Raw genomic sequence first — 19505 nt, forward strand, 5'->3', positions numbered from 1 at the left:
CCAGTTCACCCCGGCTCATCCAGTTGCCCCTGGAGCCAGGGCTGGCACGGTGCAAGGGGACGACCCGTGGGAGGGGAGCGAGCCGGAGAGGCAGGAGGATCCCGGGGCTCCAGGGAAAGCGGCAGGCCCACCAACTCACCCAGCTGCTCCCTTTGAGAGGGGTCCCTAGAGAAGGCTGTGGGGGGCCAGGGGAGGGAGGCGTGACCCCAGGAACCCACCTGCCACCCGGGCTTTCAGGCTCCTCCACCTGGGAGCAGGGTCTGAATCCACCCAGCCCCCAGCCCTAAGGAGTCCACCACATAGAGCGGGGGACAAATGCCACTCAGCAGCCAGAGCTTACACAGGGCTCCGCGGGTGGGCAACGTCAACGCCCCGCGGACGCCCCCTGCGCTGCCCCCATCCTGCCCCAGCCCCCGCCAGCTTGGGCAGAACAGTGTGGCTGGCGGACCTGTGCCCTTTTGGGCCCTCACCCATCATGGGACCCTTTTAAATACGTCTCTGCTACCCGCCCCTCCCGCCACCCCCCCCCCCGGGGGCAAACAGCTGCAGGTCTTGTGTCCTGCAGTGTGAGCTCGGTGACAGCCACGAGCCCGCATGACTCCTAGCAAGGCAGGCAGCCCCCCACGGCCACTTCTGGACAAAGGCCCATCTGACAGGCAGGACCGCTGAGGATGCCCATGTTCTGCCTTTGTGGAGCGTGCTGGTCATCCAGCGCCTAGGGGGCAGTTTTGGCTGGCCCTAAGCTTCGCTGGCATGTTGAGGGGGAAAGGTGCGCTCAGGCCCGTGCTGGACCCTCGTTCCAGTTCCTCGCAGGAAAACCAGAGTCTGTGAGCTGAGGGTCCGCCCTGTGCCAGGTGGTCTTACCTGATCCCCACCCTGCAACCTGATGGGCAAGGAAAGAGGTCTGCGTGATAAACTGGGCTTGCCCTCCGGCCTGGGGGCTGGGTGGGCCCCAGCCTGGCTTCGTGGCTGAGTCAGCTGCCAGGTGAGTCAGACGGTGGAGTCGGCGGGGGCGGGGCGGGAGCAGCAGGTATAAGACGGCAGCTGGGTACCCCGGGAGCCAGCCTCACCCCAAGAGACCATGCGGCTGCTCCCTGGGCTCTTGCTGGCCGCTGCCTTGAGCCTGGAGCTGGGTGAGTCCAGGGGCCACCTCCTCCCCCACTGCTCTAAGCCGGTCCCCCAACCCCAGCCAGCACCGAGCCCTGCACTGTGGCTCCTCACCTCAGGGAAGCCCAATTCCTGCCCCCTCCACCCCTTTGGGCGCTAGACCCTCCCCACCTGCCACCTCCTACCGCCTGCTTGTGGACAGCACTCAGTAGTTCTCCTCCACCCCCTCCTGGACCCACAGGCCCATCAGCCGAGCGCTCAGTGCTGTCCTTGTCCCTGTAAGGGCTGCCCACCTCCCAGCGCCCTGCCCCGAGCTTGACAGCCCTCTCCCCCCACCTCCCCCACAGCTTCTCCAACTCAACAGTGACCCCCCACACTGAGTGTGAGGGCCTCTTTCAGCTCCCCCTGGCCTGCACCTGTTTCCTAGGACCACCCTCTTCTGGCCCTCTCCTAACTCTCTTCTGGCTGAGACTCGGGTCTCTCCTCCCTTGCTCAGGCTTCCTGAGGGGCCAGTTCCCCACTCTGGCCATTGCTGTATTCAGCCCACGTCTGCTATCACTGGCCCCATCCTGTCCAGCTCCAGGCCCATTGGACCAGATGCCTGCCTAAGGGCTTCTTGGGCACCTCTCCTCAAATGGGGCTGCCCACATCTGGCCTCACCTTCCTACCGCACCCGAGGTGGGATGGCATCTCCACCCGCCCACCCAGAGGCCCGAACAAAACCAACTAGACCCCCGATCCAACCGCAACCAGCCCCACCCCCCCAGCCCTCACCTGGCAAGGCCTCTGTCTCTATATCTGGGTCAGCACCCTCCTCACGGCCCGCGGCCCTAAATGAGATAGAGCGAGTGGACGGACGGCCCCTGGCATGGGCATCGGGCTCCACCCAGCACCGTCTGGGATCCGCTACTGTCTCACCTGCGGGAACCCTCCCCAGGCCCGGGCTCTTGCAGGCTCTCTGTTCGGTGGGGAAGGTCTGTGAGGCTCAGGGCCCAGGTCTCCTCAATGAGCCCTAAGAACTGCCTCAGGGTCATCGGTGTGGATGGACAGGGGTGGGGAAAGGCTTTGTCACCACCAGGGCTGTCACGGGTTGCGTGGCATCCAGGAGTGGCCACCCACAGGCCCCTCCTCCCTCCCGTGGCTCAGCCCAGGTCCAGTGGATCACAGGCGCCCCACATGCCACAGCATTGCTGGTGTCCTCTCCCTGCTCCCCAGGAGAAGCACACCCGCCCCCCAGTCCACATGCCAGCCTCGCTTCAGAGTGAGCCGGGATCAGAGTGGGAGGTGTGCCGTCTGCAACACAGTGTGAGCCAGGACAGGACACGAGCGTGGTCAGCTGCACCCACAGCCCTGCCACCTGGCTGCCCTTCCTTCCTTCCTTCCTTCCTTCCTTCCCTCCACAAAGCTCTCCCGAGCCCCACTAGGTAGAGAGGAGGATGCTCTGGGGGCACGGAAGAGTGGGTGAAATACCCCACCCATGTCCTTCACGTCGGAGGCGGTGGGGGCAGGGAGGGAGCCCTGAGCAAGATCACATGGGGGCAGGGACACTGTCACCAGGCTGGAGCAGAGGTGCCAGCAACTCGGGGTGGGCATGTCAAAGGAGGAGCCATCAACTCTGCCTGGGAAATCCAGAAGGCCTTCTTAGAGGAGGTGGCATTTGAGCTGGGGCCTGTTTTGCCCGGAAGGCAGAAGGAAGAACATGGGCAAAGCAGGGAGGCATTTGGGAGGCTGAGCAGACGGGAGCGGGAGGCAGGAACTGCGTTTCTCACCGGGGTACCCTTGGGGCACAGACACCCCGGCTTTCCAGGTGACCTTCCCCTGTCTGTCCATTAGGTGGCCTACTCAGCTTACCACACCCTCATCGGGTTTGATGTGAGGGTGCCTTCAAGCAGCTTTGATGGGCTTTGTGACAAGCGCTGTCACCTTTCCTGGTCACCCGTGGGGTCTCAGATTGCTCTGTGGGGCTGGCAGACGAGTCAAGGCTGATGGTGGGCACATTCCCATGGTGGAGACTTCCTTGTCTCCATCACCTACTCTGTGGTTCTGGGAGGAGGCCACCCACATCCCCAGGGGGTGAGCAGAGGGCTCAGGGCTGGCCAGGAGGCGCGGTGTGCCCCTGCCCAGGTGTGCATGTGTGTGCCCGTGCACACTGTGGTTTGGTGAAAGCGTGCGATGCATCATCGTGGCCACGGACCTGGGTCTGAAAGCGTGCTGGTCTGGGGCAGGTCGAGGGCAACGCTGATGGCGGGGCTGGGGCCGCCTAGCAGAGGCCCGAAGGACTGACTGGGGGGGCGGGGGGAGGCGCGAGTACACTGCCCTGGACTGTGACAGGAGCTTCCTGGGGCTCCGAGCCTGCACATGGTGAGCGTGCGTGGTGCGGGCCTCGCAGCTCGTCCCACTGGCTCTGTGACTGGGAGGGTGCTGGGTCTGCACGTGCAGAAGGCCGGAGCAGGCCTGGGCACCGTGGCTCGGGACCTGGACAGAAACCCTGAGTGCAGGCACCAGAGAAGGAGACGTAGGGAGGGAGGGAGGAAGTTCGAGGCAAGAAGCATGGGGGGTGGGCACAGAGGGACAGAGAGCCCCACGCAGCGCCCACATGCAAGGACAGGGCTGATGGGCAGATCTGCCAGACATTTCGGGGATGAACTTAGTATTTCCAAAGCTTCCAGGTTGTCCCCATAGATGAAACATCAACCAAAACTGTGCCAGCCTCTCTCCTGTCCTTTTCATTGTCCAGCTCTTCTGTCCCCCTTGCTTCCCCACTCCCCACGGAGGCTGTGGAGGCCCCACCACCACGAAGGTGTCTGTGGGCCTAAGGGGTCCTGCTCAGGCCCCGCAGAGGAAACATGGGCATGGTCATGTCTTGGGGAGCCCTCACCACCTTCCCCCCATCCCAAACTCCCCCAACCCTCAACTCCTTCTGCGTGAAGCCCCTGCTCATCCACTCCCCTGGGGGGGGGGCACACAGCAAGCCCGGGAAGACCCCATCCTGCCTCCCAGCCCAGCACTGTCCTGGGTGGATGGACTCGAAGAGCTGCCTCCAGCTGCAGCCGCCCCAGCTGTGGCCCTGGGCCTGACCACCTGCATCCTGGGAAGAGCAGTCCCACAGGATGGCAGGGCAGAGGGCCAGGACCTTGTCCAGCCCCGGGCTGAGGCTTGGGACATGGTGACCTTCTCCCCACCCCCCTATCTGAGAGGTCTTGAGGGATCGGGCACCCCGGGATGAGGGCCTAGGGTGCTAAGAATGAGAGGGGGGCACTGGGTGGGAAAAGAGGGTGCTGTTAGGCGGGCGTTGCCCATCCCTGTGTCCCTCTTTGTGTGTGTGTCCATCCACCTGTCCCTCCGCCCGCGGCTGCAGCCGGAGCCTTGAAATGTCACCAGTGCAAGGGCTTCGGAGGGTGCCACCATGCGGCCAAATGCCCCCGGGGCTCCAACTACTGCGTCAGCATTGGCACCCGTGAGTAGGGGACGCGCGGGGTGGGCCAGCTGTGCCCTCCTTGCCCAGGAGAAGAGACCCAGGCTCAGAGTGGGCAGAGCTGATCCAGCCTCCCAACCAGTCAGGAACAGGGCGAGGGGAGCATCCGCTGACCTCCGCACAGGAAAGGACCCAAGGGAGGGGGCCGGTGATGCCCAGTTTGGGGACTGACTCTGGGCTTGGTGGCAGGTGGGGCAGGGGGCACGGGCAGCTCAGAGCCTCAGGGAGCTTCTGTCCACCCCAGGAGACCCCTTCAGCGTCATTGACCTGCCTCTGGTGACCAAATCGTGCTACAGCAACTGCCCGGACATCCTCAGCCTGGGCCTGGGCCCCAACGTGTCCATCGTCTGTTGCCAGTACAACCTCTGCAACATCGACTGACACCCCCCCCCCCCGGCTGTTCCCCCCCCCCGCGCTGTCCCCCCCTCACGGAGCTAAGACAGCGCCCGAGCCCCAGGCCGTCGCTGCTCCCCAGGCAGCTGAGCCGCGGCACCAGGGCCGGGGAGGGGGGGCGGGGGGGGGCGCGCTCGAGGAGGAGCCCGGGGCAGAGCGGGAGCGCGGAAGAACTAGAGGCGGCCCTGGGTGGGTCGGGGGAGGGGGAGAGGCATTTGGCGGAGCCGGAAAGGGGAGGATGGAAGGAACAGAGCAGGCAGGTGAGAGGGTGAGGCTGGGGACGGCTCCGCCCCCGCCCACGCACAGGTGCACGCGCGCCCCCGCCCCCGCAGCCCCGGGGAACTTTTAATCGTGGCTCCAGCCAGCGTCCAGCTGCGAAGTGGACCAAGAACCCCCCAACCAGGGGGCATGGCTCCTCCCCACCACATGACCCCCAGGCACAGCGCCCAGGCCTTTCCTTGTCCTTACCCTGGCCACGCTCTCATGAAAGAAAACGTGCAAGAGCAGTGCGGTGGTGCAGCCGCCCAGTGTGGGGGGCGGGGGGCAGCGTCCCGGCACAGAGTGACCCCACACAGAGGCACAAGCAGGGCCTCGGGCCAGCGGGGCTGGGGGCGCGTGGGAGGGTGTCTCTGCAGACCGCGGAGTGCGTCCCCTGATGCTGCTAAGGGCTGCACGAACCTGAGACACGGAGAGCAAGAGGCCACATACGGAAGACCGCATTCTCTGCGCGTCCATTTCTTCGAGATGCTCAGCACAGGCAAATCCGAAGAGGCAGGGAGCCAGCGAGCGGTGGCCAGGGCCCGCTGGGAATGCGCTGGTGCGCGGGGGTGGCAGCCCAAGGGCGGCGGGGGGCGGGGGAGGGGGTTCTTCCTGAGCCTGACTGGGGATGGTTGCAGGACCTGGGAAAATACCAGAAACACTTGCAGTGGGTGAATTGGATGGAATGTGAAGCATGTTCAATAAAGCTGTTACAAATTAAAAAGAGGAAAAAAGAAAAAAGTGTTTGAAAGAAAAACAAGGCGGAAAATCCAGACTGAGAAAGACTCATGTTTCTTAGAATATCTAAGTGAAATACATGAAAAAGTACGATACACAAAACTAAAACACAGAAGACAAAGTAGGAAATGCCTGCCACACATGGGAATACCTGTGAACACTAAAGAATACTTCCGAATCCGCAAGGAGGAGCAAAGGACCTTAGCAGCAGGTTCACCGAAAAGGAAAGTCAAGCACACTCAGAGTCACAAAGGAACAAAGTCAAAGTGGTGTTTCCATCGATGAGTGAGCACACAGGGAAGACGGGGTGAGGACGGGCGGGAAGCCATCCCGCTGTGCCTCTGGGTGTGGGGTGGCCCTGCCCCCAGAGGGCAAGTCCGCCGCAGGCATGAAACTCTAAGATGCCCCCAGAACTCTGTTGCGTGCTGGACCCCAAAATGTCACCAAACACCCATGCACGGGAAGGAGTGGCCGCCCACACAGAGCCTGCGCCTCCCCTGCTTGAGGCTCAAGAATCTGGTGAAAGGCAGGGCTCCCAAAGTGGGCGCCTGGTGAGGGCTGGGTGAGCACCCTGATAAAGTAGTTCAGGACTCCTAGGCAGGGGTTCTGAGTCTAGAGGTGTAAACGGATGTCTCCTGGTTTTCACTGAAGAGCGGATGGGTCTTTCACAAAGTTCCTGCAAACCTCCTGGAAGGGTCAGGCCGTGGTGGGCGGGGGAGTAGAAGCACTGATCACATGGACGAGGAGCCCATGGCGGGTGGACGGCGAGGGTTCCCAGGTGTCCCCAGCTCTGTGCCTCCGAGCACACGTCCCACTGGAAGATGCTGGCCACAGCACGGACGGGAGCAGCCCAACACCTGCTCATACACAGGTGGCCGTACAGTGGGCACATCCACATCTGGGTCCTTCAGGAAGCGCATGGCAGAAAGGGCTGCCTCCAGGAGAACTCTACACCCCGCACTTCCTTCACGGGGTAGAAACATGAGCTTAGGAGCCATCCGTCTACTCTGCTGGACCCCACAGGGGAACAGGTGACCAGGAGCCGAGGACACCCCTCTGCCTTCCTGGGTTCGGCACACTGCCCAGAGGAGTCACCCAAAGGCAGCTGGAGAGGAAGCCTAGCAGAGAGATGTGCCCCAGCAGAGAAGCTATAACCCTGATCACACGCTCAGCCCTGATCCTGGTCACTCTGAGCCCTGATCCTGGTCACATGCTGAGCCCTGATTCTGGTCACACTCTGAGCCCTGATCCTGGTCACACTCTGAGCCCTGATCCTGGTCACAGACTGAGCCCTGATCCTGGTCACACACTGAGCCCTGACCCTGGTCACACTGAGCCCTGATCCTGGTCACACTCTGAGCCCTGATCCTGGTCACACACTGAACCCTGACCCTGGTCACACCCTGAGCCCTGACCCTGGTCACACACTGAGCCCTGATCTTTGTCACACTCTGAGCCCTGACCCTGGTCACAGACTGAGCCCCGATCCCGGTCAAACTCTGAGCCCTGCCCCTGGTCACACTCTGAGCCCTGATCCTGGTCAAACTCTGAGCCCTGAACCCGGTCACAGTCTGAGCCCTGACACCTGGTCACACTCTGAGCCCTGATCCTGGTCAAACTCTGAGCCCTGAACCCGGTCACAGTCTGAGCCCTGACCCTGGTCACACTGAGCCCTGATCCTGGTCACACTCTGAGCCCTGATCCTGGTCACACACTGAACCCTGACCCTGGTCACACCCTGAGCCCTGACCCTGGTCACACACTGAGCCCTGATCTTTGTCACACTCTGAGCCCTGACCCTGGTCACAGACTGAGCCCCGATCCCGGTCAAACTCTGAGCCCTGCCCCTGGTCACACTCTGAGCCCTGATCCTGGTCAAACTCTGAGCCCTGAACCCGGTCACAGTCTGAGCCCTGACACCTGGTCACACTCTGAGCCCTGATCCTGGTCAAACTCTGAGCCCTGCCCTCAAGGCTCCTAGTAGAACTGAGGGGTGGTTGGAGACCTCTCAACATGGAGGCATCCTAGACAGAGCCCACCCAGACTCTGACTGAGCCACATTCCTCCTCTACCTAAGTGGACAGGTGCAACTTTGCAGTAAGGTTCAGCCTGGCTACCCAGAGATCAGGCAGAAACTGTAGGAGGAGCGAATGCCCAGGGGTCAGGGGTGTGTTCCAGATAGAAAGCACGGGTGGGGCCCTTAGGTCTGAGAACAAGGAGTTGGGCTGGTATGTGCTACAGCAATGGAATTGGGCTAGACCGAGGGAGGAAGTTAGGGTGTGTGCAGTGGGTGTCTAATCCAGTTAGCTGCATCCAGCATCAGCGCCCAGTTGTAGCGTGGTGGCGCAATGAAGTGTAAAATCAGACAAGCCCAGTTGCTGCTTGCTTTTCCTCAGCCCACGCGAGGTGACCCGCCCAAGTCAGCAGCTGCCAGGAGCATCTGATCCTAGATCCAAAGTAGAGTTGTTAGTGTTGTGTGCGTCCAGAGCTGTAGAGAGGAAAACAGACCCAGCAGAGGACGTGGCTGACACAGGCTGGATGCTACAGGAAACCACGAGCCTCACCCTCAGGCCCCACCCAGTGCCCAGGGAGGCTCAAGCCCCTTCAGTTCCCACATGGAGCTGATCTCAAAGGAAAGCCAAGGACCATAAAAAGGCTGTGGGAGGGGGGTGGGGGGAGAGTCCCCAGACAGAGAATTTCAACCATAGGAGGGCAGGGGAGGGATGGGCATCCCTGGTGGCAGGAAGAGCAGATGCAAAGTCTAGGTTGGGAGTAAGATTTGGACCCTCTGAGAGAAGGTGGAGGAGTTGGGTGGGGTTGCAGTGTGGACCCAAGTGAGTCTGGGCTCCAAGGCCTTGACTGCCCAGCTAGAGGCCCTGGGACCTGTCAACAACCCTCCTCACCCCACCCCGGGGTTCACCCTGGCAGCTGTGGGCTTGGTGGAGGGTGTGACCTGGTTACAGGTGGAGGACATCCTGGGGAGGCTGAAGTGCAGGCACTCTGGGGGAGTGGGGGTGCCTGTGTGCATGTGTGTGTTGGGGGGGACCAGTGGCCGGAGCCGCACTTCAGTCCCGTCTGGGCCTTGTGCAAGGACCTTCCTGTCAATTTCCTGACGTACAGTGGGGCCAGGAGAGCCCTGCCCGCGGGGCACCCCCTTTGGCTTCCTTAGAGACCAAGGTGGACCTGCTCCTTCAGTGGACCCCGGGTTTAGTGTACCCAAGGCGACCCTGGCCCCTCCCCATCTCCAGCCTCCATTGAGGACCTTTCTGTTGACCCAGTACTTTTCCTGTCTTTGTGCCCATAACCCTCTGAGTACACTGTGGCTGTTTGTCCAGGCAGCAATCTGTCCCTATATCACTATGCCGCACGAGACTACCTCAGAGGAGCTGGGGGTGGGTTGTCGGGCACCCCGTTAGCATTCAAACCCAGAACTACTAGACCCGGACTCTGCCCTGGAGTGGGAAGGGTGCCCGGCAGAGGCAGAAACCAGGGTGGGGGTAGGGGTGGAGGAGGAAGGAGAAGGTGGGGAGCCCAGGTAAGGGAGTCACAGAGGGAGGTGAGGGCCCCCAAACCATAGAGAGGGGCCATCAGGGCCGGGGAGGGACCCCAGGCTGTGGGAGGTAGAGGAAGGGGCCAGGGAGGTCAGGAGGAGTACCCACAGAGGAATGGGGCGTCCAGTGGAGGCAGGAGGGGCCCCAGTGGGCGGAGGGGGGCGGGTCTCTGCACCTCTGCCGCCCACAGGAAACCCAGTCCCACAGATCAGCTTGGCTGACCAACCGGTTGGGTGGCTGCACTGGGTGTCCACTGTCCCTGCGGGCAGGCCGAAGGCGAGCGTGCTAAGAAGCGGTGGGAGGACTGGACCATGAGGGGGACACGGCTGGTGCTACTGGGGCTGGTGCTGGCGACCTGCAGCCACGAGCTCGGTGAGGGGCGCAGGCAGGGGCGCCGGGGAGTGGAGGAAGGCGGGGAGACTGAGGAGAGGCGGGGAGACTGAGGAGAGGCAGGGCGGGGAGCGAGGGTGAGCCGGGAGGGAAGGGAGAGGAGGGCATGGTACCAGGGGGCTGCCCCCCAGGGCTGGGGCGGCAGCAGAACTGCATGTCCCTGGGGGCCGTGGGCACCCCGGAAAGGCTTTAGCTGGAGGATCATGCTCCCTGGTTCCGGGGCCATGGTGGAGGCAGGCCTCAGGGGGTGTCTTGGGGAGACCAGGAGGTGCTGGGAACTGGGGCTGACAGGGGGTCTGGGAGAACAACTGGGAGAGACACCCCAGCCCCTCGGGGCCCCCACACCCAACCAGAAAAGGAGCTGGGTAGAGGGGGCCCCAGCCAGAGGGGAAACTGAGGTCCACCCGAGACGCAGTGACACACAGTGGGGGTAGAGGGGTCTGTGGCCTTACTGTGCACGGACCAGCTGGAGCCAGTCAGGCCCACCTAGGCTCCCTTGGTGGGGTGGGACATTGAGCGGCGCACCCTGGGGCCCCCGCCCCTGCTGGCCCGCACCCCAACCTGCCCGGGGCCCCTGGGCTGTGGCTCTTCCCTCCTTTGTTAAGCTGGCTCCCGTGGGTGCCCCAGGCCCAGCCCGGTCCACCCTGCACCCCACACACCTCCTTGTCTGTTCCTGATGCCCACTGCCGCTCTTCGGGTGCTGCTCTTTGCTGATCAGGACCCCAGGGCGGTGTCCAGCCACACCGAGGCCCTCCCTGACCCTGCAGCAGGGAGCACCTCCTTGATGCTTCCAGAGCTGTTCCGTCCGCACCCTGGCTCTGCAGGCTGAGCCCGTCAGGGGCACACTCTGTCTCTAAGGACCACAGCTCAAGCCTCCTGAGTCCTCCCAGAGTTTGGGTGGCTGGGCAACTGGAGCCTGAATGGCATGGTCCCCCTCAAACCTGGGCCTCCAGGACAGCGGGCTTGGGGAGGGGCAGGGCCTGCCTGATGCGTCCTTTGTCCCTTCTTATCCAGTGGTGGCCCTGCAATGCTACACCTGTCACGAGCCTACTGATGTGTCCAGCTGTGTTACCATTGCCACCTGCAATGCCAACGAGACCATGTGCAACACCATCCTCTACTCCCTGGAGACAGGTCAGCGGGGGCTGGGTGGGCGGGGCGACCACCCTCTACCCCCTGGAGATAGGGCGGCAGGGTGCTGGGTGGGCCGGGGGCCAGGTCAGCGGGGGCTGGGTGGGCCGGGGCCAGGGTCCCAGGGTCAGAGCTGCCTCCAGGACCGTCACCCCTGGCCAGCTATGCACAGTGCGCATCCACCGCCTTAGCCTTTTGCAAAAGGGTTTTTGGTCCAAGCAATTAGGTCTTCCTCCCTCCTCCCTTCTTTCCTTTAATGGAAAGGAATCCTCACCTTGCCTGGGGATTACCTGGAAAGGAATTGCCTCATCCAGCCAGAAATCCTGCGCAAGTCGCTGTGTCCCCAGCACAGAGGCGGCACTCAGCCCACAGTGGCGGAAGGAAGGGGGGGGGCCGGGTCACAGAGGGACTGACCCCACCCTGGGGTCATGGGGCTGGGTGTGGGGTCCCTGAAGCTCGCGAGCTGACCAGGCATCCAACATGGCCCACAGTGTACCCCTTCCTGGGGGACTCCACGGTGACCAAGGCCTGCGCGGTCCACTGCGTGCCCTCGGACGTGGACGGCATCGGCCAGACCCGGCCTGTGTCCTGCTGCAATACGGACCTCTGCAACATAGACGGGGCCCCCGGCCTGGACGGCAGCCGCAGCCCGGCCTTGGTGCCGGCGCTCCTCCTGCTCTGGAGCCTCAGCCTCTAGAGCCCCCCCCAGCCCCGCCCCCTCCTCCCGTGCAAACCAGCCCTGAGCGCCCCTGAAGAAGCATTGTCCCTGCACCAGGCCTCCTGAATCTCCTTTCGGGCGGCCCTGCCCACCAGCGCGGGAGGGCCTCGAGCCTCGAGTCTGGTTCTGTCCCCTTCGTCCTGTGTCCCCTTCCCGCCCCTTCTCAGCCCCTCCTCTCCTGGTCCGTCTCTGCCCCTCCTGGCCTCTGGCTTCTCTCTGGGGCTCTCCTCACCCGCATGGCTGCCCCTCTCTGTCTCCTGTCCATGTCCCGAGACATGCTGAGCAGGGATGGTCACTAGGCCAGCAAACCAGGCAGGGCTCTGCTCTCTGGGCCCTGCAGGGGGCCTGACGGCAGTGGGGCAGAAAGTGGGACCCCACAGGCAGGGGCAGCACCGCTCCTGCCAGGGCCGGGTCACAGGTGGCTTCTCAGAGGAGGGGGCCGTTAGGGCCGGGCTTTGAGTGACTGAGAGATTGCTTGGGTGGAGGAGAGCAGGCCAAGCCAGGGGGAAGGGAGATCCAGGCGGGCTACGAGTGGCCTGGGATCCGGGGTCGATCCATGCAGCACCTACTGCCTGCTCACCCGGCCCCTGGACACGGTCCCCTTATGTTGGGCGGCAGGGGATGCTGCCGGGCACGTCCACCACCTGCCTTCTCCCGGCTCACCAGACGCCACTCCCTGGGTGCCCGGGGCAGCCCAAGCTCCAGTGCAGAGGGGACCTTCGCTCCACCTTGGCCATGGCCAGCACCAAATCCCCCAGATCATCCTCCCGGGAGTCACCGGCCCCACAGGCCTCTTGTCCCCAGAGGGCTCCCAGGCCTGCATCTGGGTTGAGGCTTGATGCCCACACATCCACACGCATACACATGTATGTGCACACACGCGGTCCTGGCAACACACAGCAAGGGCCCAGTACTTGAGGAAGGACAGGCCCCAGCTCTCCCGCCCAATGTCGGCCCTTCCCCAGGACCACCTGGAGGAGGTGAGACGGGCAAGGGAGGAGAGGGCCTTCGGTCACCCTGGGACCTGCCCCTCCTCTCTGTCCTCCTGCTCCAGCAGCTTCTCCTGGGCCCCTGGGTGAGCCTGGGCCTGGGAGGCGGGGCACAGCAGTGGCGTCCAGCCAAGCTGAGATGGGGCTGGGAAGCCCTTCTTCCTACTCATGAGGGTTCTCCCCACTGGCCTCTAACTCTGAGTCCCAAGAGCTCTCACAACCAGCCCTCACCCCTCTCTGGGGTTCCCTGTTCTTGGATGGCAGGGGGCAGCCAGGACCTGAAGCAGGACTGTCCTGGGGCAAGGGACACCCCAAGCCTCTGGGAGAGGAGACCAGTGGCCAGAAGGCCCCCTATCCCTGGGACGCCAGGAACCCCACACCTCTGCCTCCTGTGGCAAGACCTACAGTCTCAGGGGCTCTGGTCCCGAGCCAGACCCTGGAGGACAGAACCCCCACTGCCCAGCGAGCCCCCACCCCATGTGTCCAGCACAGGCTGACCGCACAGCATGGCCGCCGCCTGCCAGGGACCTCTTTGGCAGACTCCGGGAAGGGCAGGGAACTCGGGAAGCCAGGCGCGGTCAAGTGCTGTCAAGACGCCTCCGTTTGGGGTTGTAGCTCTGAGCTCTGACTTTGCCACGGAGCAGGCCCCGTCCAGTAATTCCTCACACCTCTCCCCTGGCATTTCTTGTGTCTACCACAAAAGTGAGGAGAGTGGTGGGGTCACTTGAGTCTTAGAGCCTGGTCTGGGACCCAGTACACACACGTGCATGCGCACGCACACGCACACGCACACACAGCCTTCCGGGGAAACATGGGAAAGCTCTGTGCCCCACTCCTGGCCACTGCTCCCACCTGACCTTCCCGCCCCTCTGAAGCCAGAGCAAGGGCCCTTCCAGGCAGCTCCTGACAGCACACGGCGTCTCTCCCCCTCCTGCCCATGCCAGCCGTGTTCTCGGCACACTCGCCCCACGGCTGCTCCAGGTCCCCTCCACCCCCTCGTCTTTACAGCTGCCCTCCGAGGCACAGGATGCTCTGCCTGGTTTACAGGTGAAAGAAAGGGGATCAGAGGGATTCGTGAGCAGACTGGTCACACAGGAGGTCAGGCGGGGCTGGGACCCACTTAACCTGTCAGACTCCACACTAGACACTCCCTGGCTCCTCTTGCAACATCCTGGGCGCAATCGTGGACCAGGCCCCAGGGAAGGGCTGCCCTGGGGAAGGGCACCCTGGCCGCTGGCCGCGCCTGCACCTGCCACGTGAGGCCCAATTGTTGGAGCTGCAGCAACCGCCATCTATTCTTTTGCAAGCAACGCCCTTCCTTTGTTTCCTCAGTCCACAAGGCCAGGTCATGTCTGTCCTCGAAACTGCCCTGGGTCCCTAGTTTCATCCTACAAACAGGAATGCGGTCTAGAGGGGCAAGGGAGTCACTCCAAGGCCACACGTGGAGCCAGCAGCAAAGCTAAGACCAAAACCCAGGCCTCCTGAGTGCTAGACCAAGCTCCTCCCAGCATGTCATCCTGCCGGGAGATTGGGGTATGACTCCATACCCTTCTGTAGCACCCTCACATTCTTTCATCTGCCACCTACCCATCCAATTACTCTTCCATCCATCATCTACCTTCTTCCCCCATCTTTCCTCCCTCCATTCATGTACTCTCCAGCCATTCACTCCACCCTCTACCCATCCACTCCCTCAAACATCACCCTCCCACCCACCCAGCCATTTACTCATCCACCCATCTACTCACCCTCCCATCCATCTACTCACCCACCCACCCATTCATCCATCTATTCACCCATCCACCCACCCATCCATCCTCCTATTCATCCACCCATACACCCATCCAACTGTTCACCCACCCACCCATTCATCCATCTACTCACCCACCCATCTACTCGCCCATCCATCCATCCATCCATCCATCCATCCATCCATCCATCCATCCATCCATCCATCTACTCACCCATCCATCCATCCATCTACTCACCCAATCACCCATCCATCCATCTACTCACCCACCCACCCATCCATCCATCCATCTACTCACCCACCCACCCATCCATCCATCCATCTACTCATCCATCCATCCATCTACTCACCCATCCATCTACTCACCCATCCATCTACTCACCCACCCACCCATCCATCCAACCATCTACTCACCCACCCACCCATCCATCCATCCATCTACTCACCCACCCACCCATCCATCCATCCATCTACTCACCCACCCACCCATCCATCCATCCATCTACTCACCCACCCACCCATCCATCCATCCATCTACTCACCCACCCACCCATCCATCCAACCATCTACTCACCCACCCACCCATCCATCCATCCATCTACTCACCCACCCACCCATCCATCCATCCATCTACTCACCCACCCACCCATCCATCCATCCATCTACTCACCCACCCACCCATCCATCCATCCATCTACTCACCCACCCACCCATCCATCCATCCATCTACTCACCCACCCACCCATCCATCCATCCATCTACTCACCCACCCACCCATCCATCCAACCATCTACTCACCCACCCACCCACCCATCCATCCATCTACTCATCCACCCATCCATCTACTCACCCATCCATCTACTCACCCATCCATCTACTCACCCACCCACCCATCCATCCATCCATCTACTCACCCACCCACCCATCCATCCATCCATCTACTCACCCACCCACCCACCCATCCATCCATCTACTCACCCACCCACCCACCCATCCATCCATCTACTCACCCACCCACCCACCCATCCATCCATCTACTCACCCACCCACCCACCCATCCAACCATCTACTCACCCACCCACCCACCCATCCATCCATCTACTCATCCACCCATCCATCTACTCACCCATCCATCTACTCACCCACTCATCCATCCATCTATCCATCCATCCACCCTCCCATCCACCCATTAGGCTGTCAGAGGACAGAGAAACTAGAGTCTAGAACATCAGGGAGGCCTCTGGGTGAGGGGCACCTGGACTGGGCCTTATAGCATGGGGAAGATTTGACGCTAGGATGGGAGACCAGAGATGGTGTCCACTGAGAGGCAGAGCACAGACAAAGGTGTGGGCATGGGAAACCCTGCGGTGGGAGGTGGGCAGTGAACAAAGTCAGAGAAGGCTGTCAGGCTGGGAGGTGGGGGGTGGGCAGAACCCTGTTGTCTGGGGCCTAAACCGGGAAACTCAGGCTTGGCCTCAAGGTCATTTGTAGGGAAGGGGCTAGTGACTGCGGGGCCTGTCTGGAGCCCCACATCCATCAGCCCGAGGGTAGCCCGGGGGGCCCATACCACCCCACATCACACCATCCCCACACCTCACCAGGCACTCACCCTCCTCTGCACCTGGCCTGACCCCCCATCCGGGCCTGTGCTCTGGTGAGCACCTATGTCAGGGAGGACAACTGGGTGTGAAGGAGACTGGCCTGAGTCCAGGCCAGGGCCTGCCCAATGGGGCTCAGTGCCCGTGTGGCATCCGTGCAGGCCGGCACTACACAGGCTTGAGCAATGGGGGTCCCCCTCCCTGAAGGCCTGTGAGTGATCTGGCCCGCCGGCCCACCGTCCCGCCCGCTACCTCCCACTTCTACCCCGGGCCACCCCGCTGACTCACACGCCACTTCCGCCACCACCCTGGCATGCACTGCAGGGAGGGGAGGGTATAAGTGTCCACAGAGGTGGCCCAGACTCTGCCCCTCCTGGCTTCTGAGTGTGGCAGATGGCCTGGTGCAGGGCCGTGCTCCCACTACTGCTCATCGCAGCCTCCAGCTTGCGTGCCGGTGAGTGGGACGGCGGTGTGGCTCACAAGGGACATGTCTCTAGGCCTCACTTGGCCCATCTCCTTGGCAGGGGAAGGCCCTTCCGCGGCTTGGGCAGAACGCCTCTTTGGGCATCCCCTAGGCTCATCTCCCTTGCCCTAAATAAGCCTCCTGGGCCCTAGAGCCTTTGCTCAGGATAGGCTGGGCCTTGAAGGGTCCCAGCGAGGCGAGCTACCTCCCCCAAGCAGGGATGGGAAGGGAGACACTCCAGGTGGGGTATGCCCAGGGGCTAGACTGGAAGGGCCTGGGCTCCAGCCTCCAAGATGGGTCTCAAGGCCAGGTGATGAGGTTTGCCCCATCCCTCGCCCAGGTGAGGCCTTCAAATGCTTCACATGTGAGCAGCCCACACCCATTTCTTTGTGCAAGAACATTTCTTACTGCAAGCCAGATGCCACGGCCTGCAAGACCACGGTGGTGCAGATGGAGTCAGGTGAGTCCAGCCCACCGTGGGCGGGGGGTCCACAGCGGTCACCTTCCCCAAATGGTCCTTGGGGCTGGAGAGGGCAGCGGCGGAGGTCCCACAGACTGGCTCTGGGGTGGCTGCGTCAGCCTTGGGGCTCTAGGCCCCCACCCCACGGCTGCACTGCACACCGAGCAGGGTCCTGGAGCGAGGAGCATGGACGACTTTCCAGGCCCAGCCATTAGTCTGGGGGTCACCGGCTCTCACTGGAGCAGTCAGTCAGGAAGGGCCGGACCGAGTGCCTGGAGGTTGGGCCAGCTGGGGAGGGCACTGGGCAGGGGAGGAGCAGGCTCTGACGCTTGCCCACCCCTGCAGAGTACCCCTTCAACCAGAGCCCTGTGGTGACCTGCTCCTGCACCAGCTCCTGCATAGCCACCGACCCCGACAGCATGGGGACCACCCACCCCGTCTACTGCTGCTTCCATGACCTGTGCAACTCCGTGCAGGCCAGCAGGCTGGGTGCCGGGGCCCTGGCCCCGCTGGGAGCCACACTCCTCGGCCGCCTCCTTCCCTGAAGGGCCCGGCCCCACCGGAGATCATCTCTACGTAGCCACGTGCTTCCATGAGCTCCCTGAGCCTCAGGTTAATCACGGGGCCCAAGGGCCGAGAACCTTGACAGGGGCACTCTCTGTCTCCCACACTTACAGAGAATAAATAAAGCCGAGGCAGAGGCGACCTCCTTCCTTCCTGGGTGCCAAGAGCCCACGGAGCCAGCCTTCAGGAGTGCCGGGCTGAGCCAGGCCCATTCGGGACACCTGACCCCCCTTCTCACCTAGGGCCGTTCATACTCATTTCACAGAAGGGGAAACAGAGGTTCCAGGAGAGAAATGCATCCCGGGCCGGGCTTCCTGCAAACCAGTCCCGCGCCACCTCAGAGCAGGACCAGTTCCTTAGCCTAAGGGAAGTCTGGCCCCACTCCCAGTCTCCCCTCAGCCCCCGGAGGCATCGCCCCCACCCCACCCCCTGTCCCCCAGGTGGGAAGGAAGCTGGAGTCAAGGGTAGGCATGTCCGGCTCCACGGGTCCAGCACGGGGAAGCTGGGAAGGGAGCCCGTGGACGTGCCGGCAGCCTGCCCGCCCAGCCCGGGTCTCCCCGGGAGCACGTGGGGTGGGGCGCATCTGGGCCAGTGGACACCTGCACACCTCCACGGGCTTCAGTCACCTCCCCTGACAAGGGCCTACCGTGTCCTTGGCCCTGGGGACAGCTGAAATGAGAAGAAACCGTGCGCATGGAACCGTGTGCAAGGACAGGCCAGCTCATCCCAGATACCAAGGCCAGCGCTGGGCTCTGTGCCCCCTGGGCCGGCAGCAGCACCCCCAGGCAGCAGACGGGCAGCAGTGGCCCCAGGGGGCTGAACCTCAGGCTCCTGCTTTCCCCTCACGAGTCTCCCCAGCTGGCCCTGGTCGTGACCTGGCTCTGCAGCCCTGGAGGGAGGTGGAGGGCAGAAGCCGCACCCAGCACGCTGGCAGCGTACCACTGCCCCGCTCCAGGCCAAATGCCCACCGGTGCCCTCTGGGCTGGGCGCTTTCCAGGGTCTGCATATGGCCGGCCTTCCAGAGAACTTCTACTGGGCCCTGGATTTGGAGGCAAGGGCCAGGGCCACCACCTCAGAAGTGGGGACTGAGCAGGATCACGCTGCAGCTCTTGGCTTCAGCTTCCAGTGGGCAACAAGGGCATTGCCTTTGAGCTTTTCCAGGACGCAGAGGGGGTGGGCCGGTAGGACGCTCGGCAGCCTCCCCGTTCCTGGGGAAAACAGGTGGGGGGGCCCCATGCACCTGCGGGGCCTCCGCACAGCATCGGCACGGCCAACAGAGGGCGCCCCTGCCCATCACCACCTGAGCGCCGGCTGCCGGGCCCTCCCAGGGCGGGAGCTGCCACCTTGAAGAGCCCGAGGAGAGCCCCTGACGTCTGCAGGCCTGAGAACACCTCCCAGCCCTGCACAGCCCGTGTCCCCCTCAGGAGCTGGGGAGGCCACAGACTGGGCCTTGGGGGGGCTGGCCCTGGGGTGGCCGCAGTGCAGACCGGGGGTGCTCACACCGGCAGGGGCACCTGGGGCCTTAGGATGGAGGAGGTGGCTCGTGGGGTCACAGAGAACGCAGAAGGACGGGAGGTCATCCACAGGCGGATGGGGGAGGCTGCTCGAACCCCACTGTGCCCTAGTCAGCAAGACCCTCCTCCCCTCGGTGGCTGGACCGCCTCCAAACAGAAAGAGCGAGAGCGCCTCCCCTCTCCCTGCTCCCACCTGGCTGGGGTGTGCCTCCCTTGAGTGGACAGAGAAACTGCAGTGCCCCTGGGACACAGTGACATTCAGCCCAGATGCCCCCGACTGTCCTGAACACCTCCTATAGACCCCCAGCCCTGTCCTGCCCCCCCAGCTCCTGCCCTGCTCCAGGGTGCCAACTGGCCACCACCACTCAATGCACCTGCTGGGACCCAGACCTGCTGTGTGCACACC

The 19505-nt window shown here is 62.9% G+C and overlaps 3 protein-coding genes across 3 annotated transcripts; all 3 read left to right on the forward strand.

Moving 5' to 3' along the window:
• Positions 1 to 47: 47 nt before the first annotated feature.
• SLURP2 (secreted LY6/PLAUR domain containing 2) lies at positions 48 to 6521 on the forward strand. The gene is made up of 5 exons (XM_045895558.3): positions 48 to 1260; positions 1349 to 1385; positions 2941 to 2979; positions 4393 to 4564; positions 4827 to 6521. Exons 1-5 carry the CDS (start codon positions 1082 to 1084, stop codon positions 4961 to 4963), a joined length of 564 nt encoding a protein of 187 aa, XP_045751514.1. The 5' UTR covers positions 48 to 1081; the 3' UTR covers positions 4964 to 6521.
• A 3312-nt stretch (positions 6522 to 9833) lies between these two features.
• Positions 9834 to 11807, forward strand: LYPD2 (LY6/PLAUR domain containing 2). Its single transcript, XM_045895560.2, has 3 exons — positions 9834 to 9894; positions 10927 to 11046; positions 11535 to 11807. Exons 1-3 carry the CDS (start codon positions 9834 to 9836, stop codon positions 11738 to 11740), a joined length of 387 nt encoding a protein of 128 aa, XP_045751516.1. The 3' UTR covers positions 11741 to 11807.
• Positions 11808 to 16460: 4653 nt separating this feature from the next.
• On the forward strand, positions 16461 to 17957 carry SLURP1 (secreted LY6/PLAUR domain containing 1). Its single transcript, XM_045895561.2, has 3 exons — positions 16461 to 16552; positions 16902 to 17021; positions 17367 to 17957. The coding sequence occupies exons 1-3, from the start codon at positions 16492 to 16494 to the stop codon at positions 17564 to 17566; spliced, it is 381 nt and encodes a 126-aa protein (XP_045751517.1). The 5' UTR covers positions 16461 to 16491; the 3' UTR covers positions 17567 to 17957.
• The last annotated feature ends 1548 nt before the right edge of the window (positions 17958 to 19505 follow it).

This window comes from Mirounga angustirostris, unplaced genomic scaffold, assembly GCF_029215605.1.
Source record: "Mirounga angustirostris isolate CCGP_5_RB_7025 unplaced genomic scaffold, mMirAng1.0.hap1 SCAF_4, whole genome shotgun sequence".
Taxonomy (NCBI): domain Eukaryota; kingdom Metazoa; phylum Chordata; class Mammalia; order Carnivora; family Phocidae; genus Mirounga; species Mirounga angustirostris.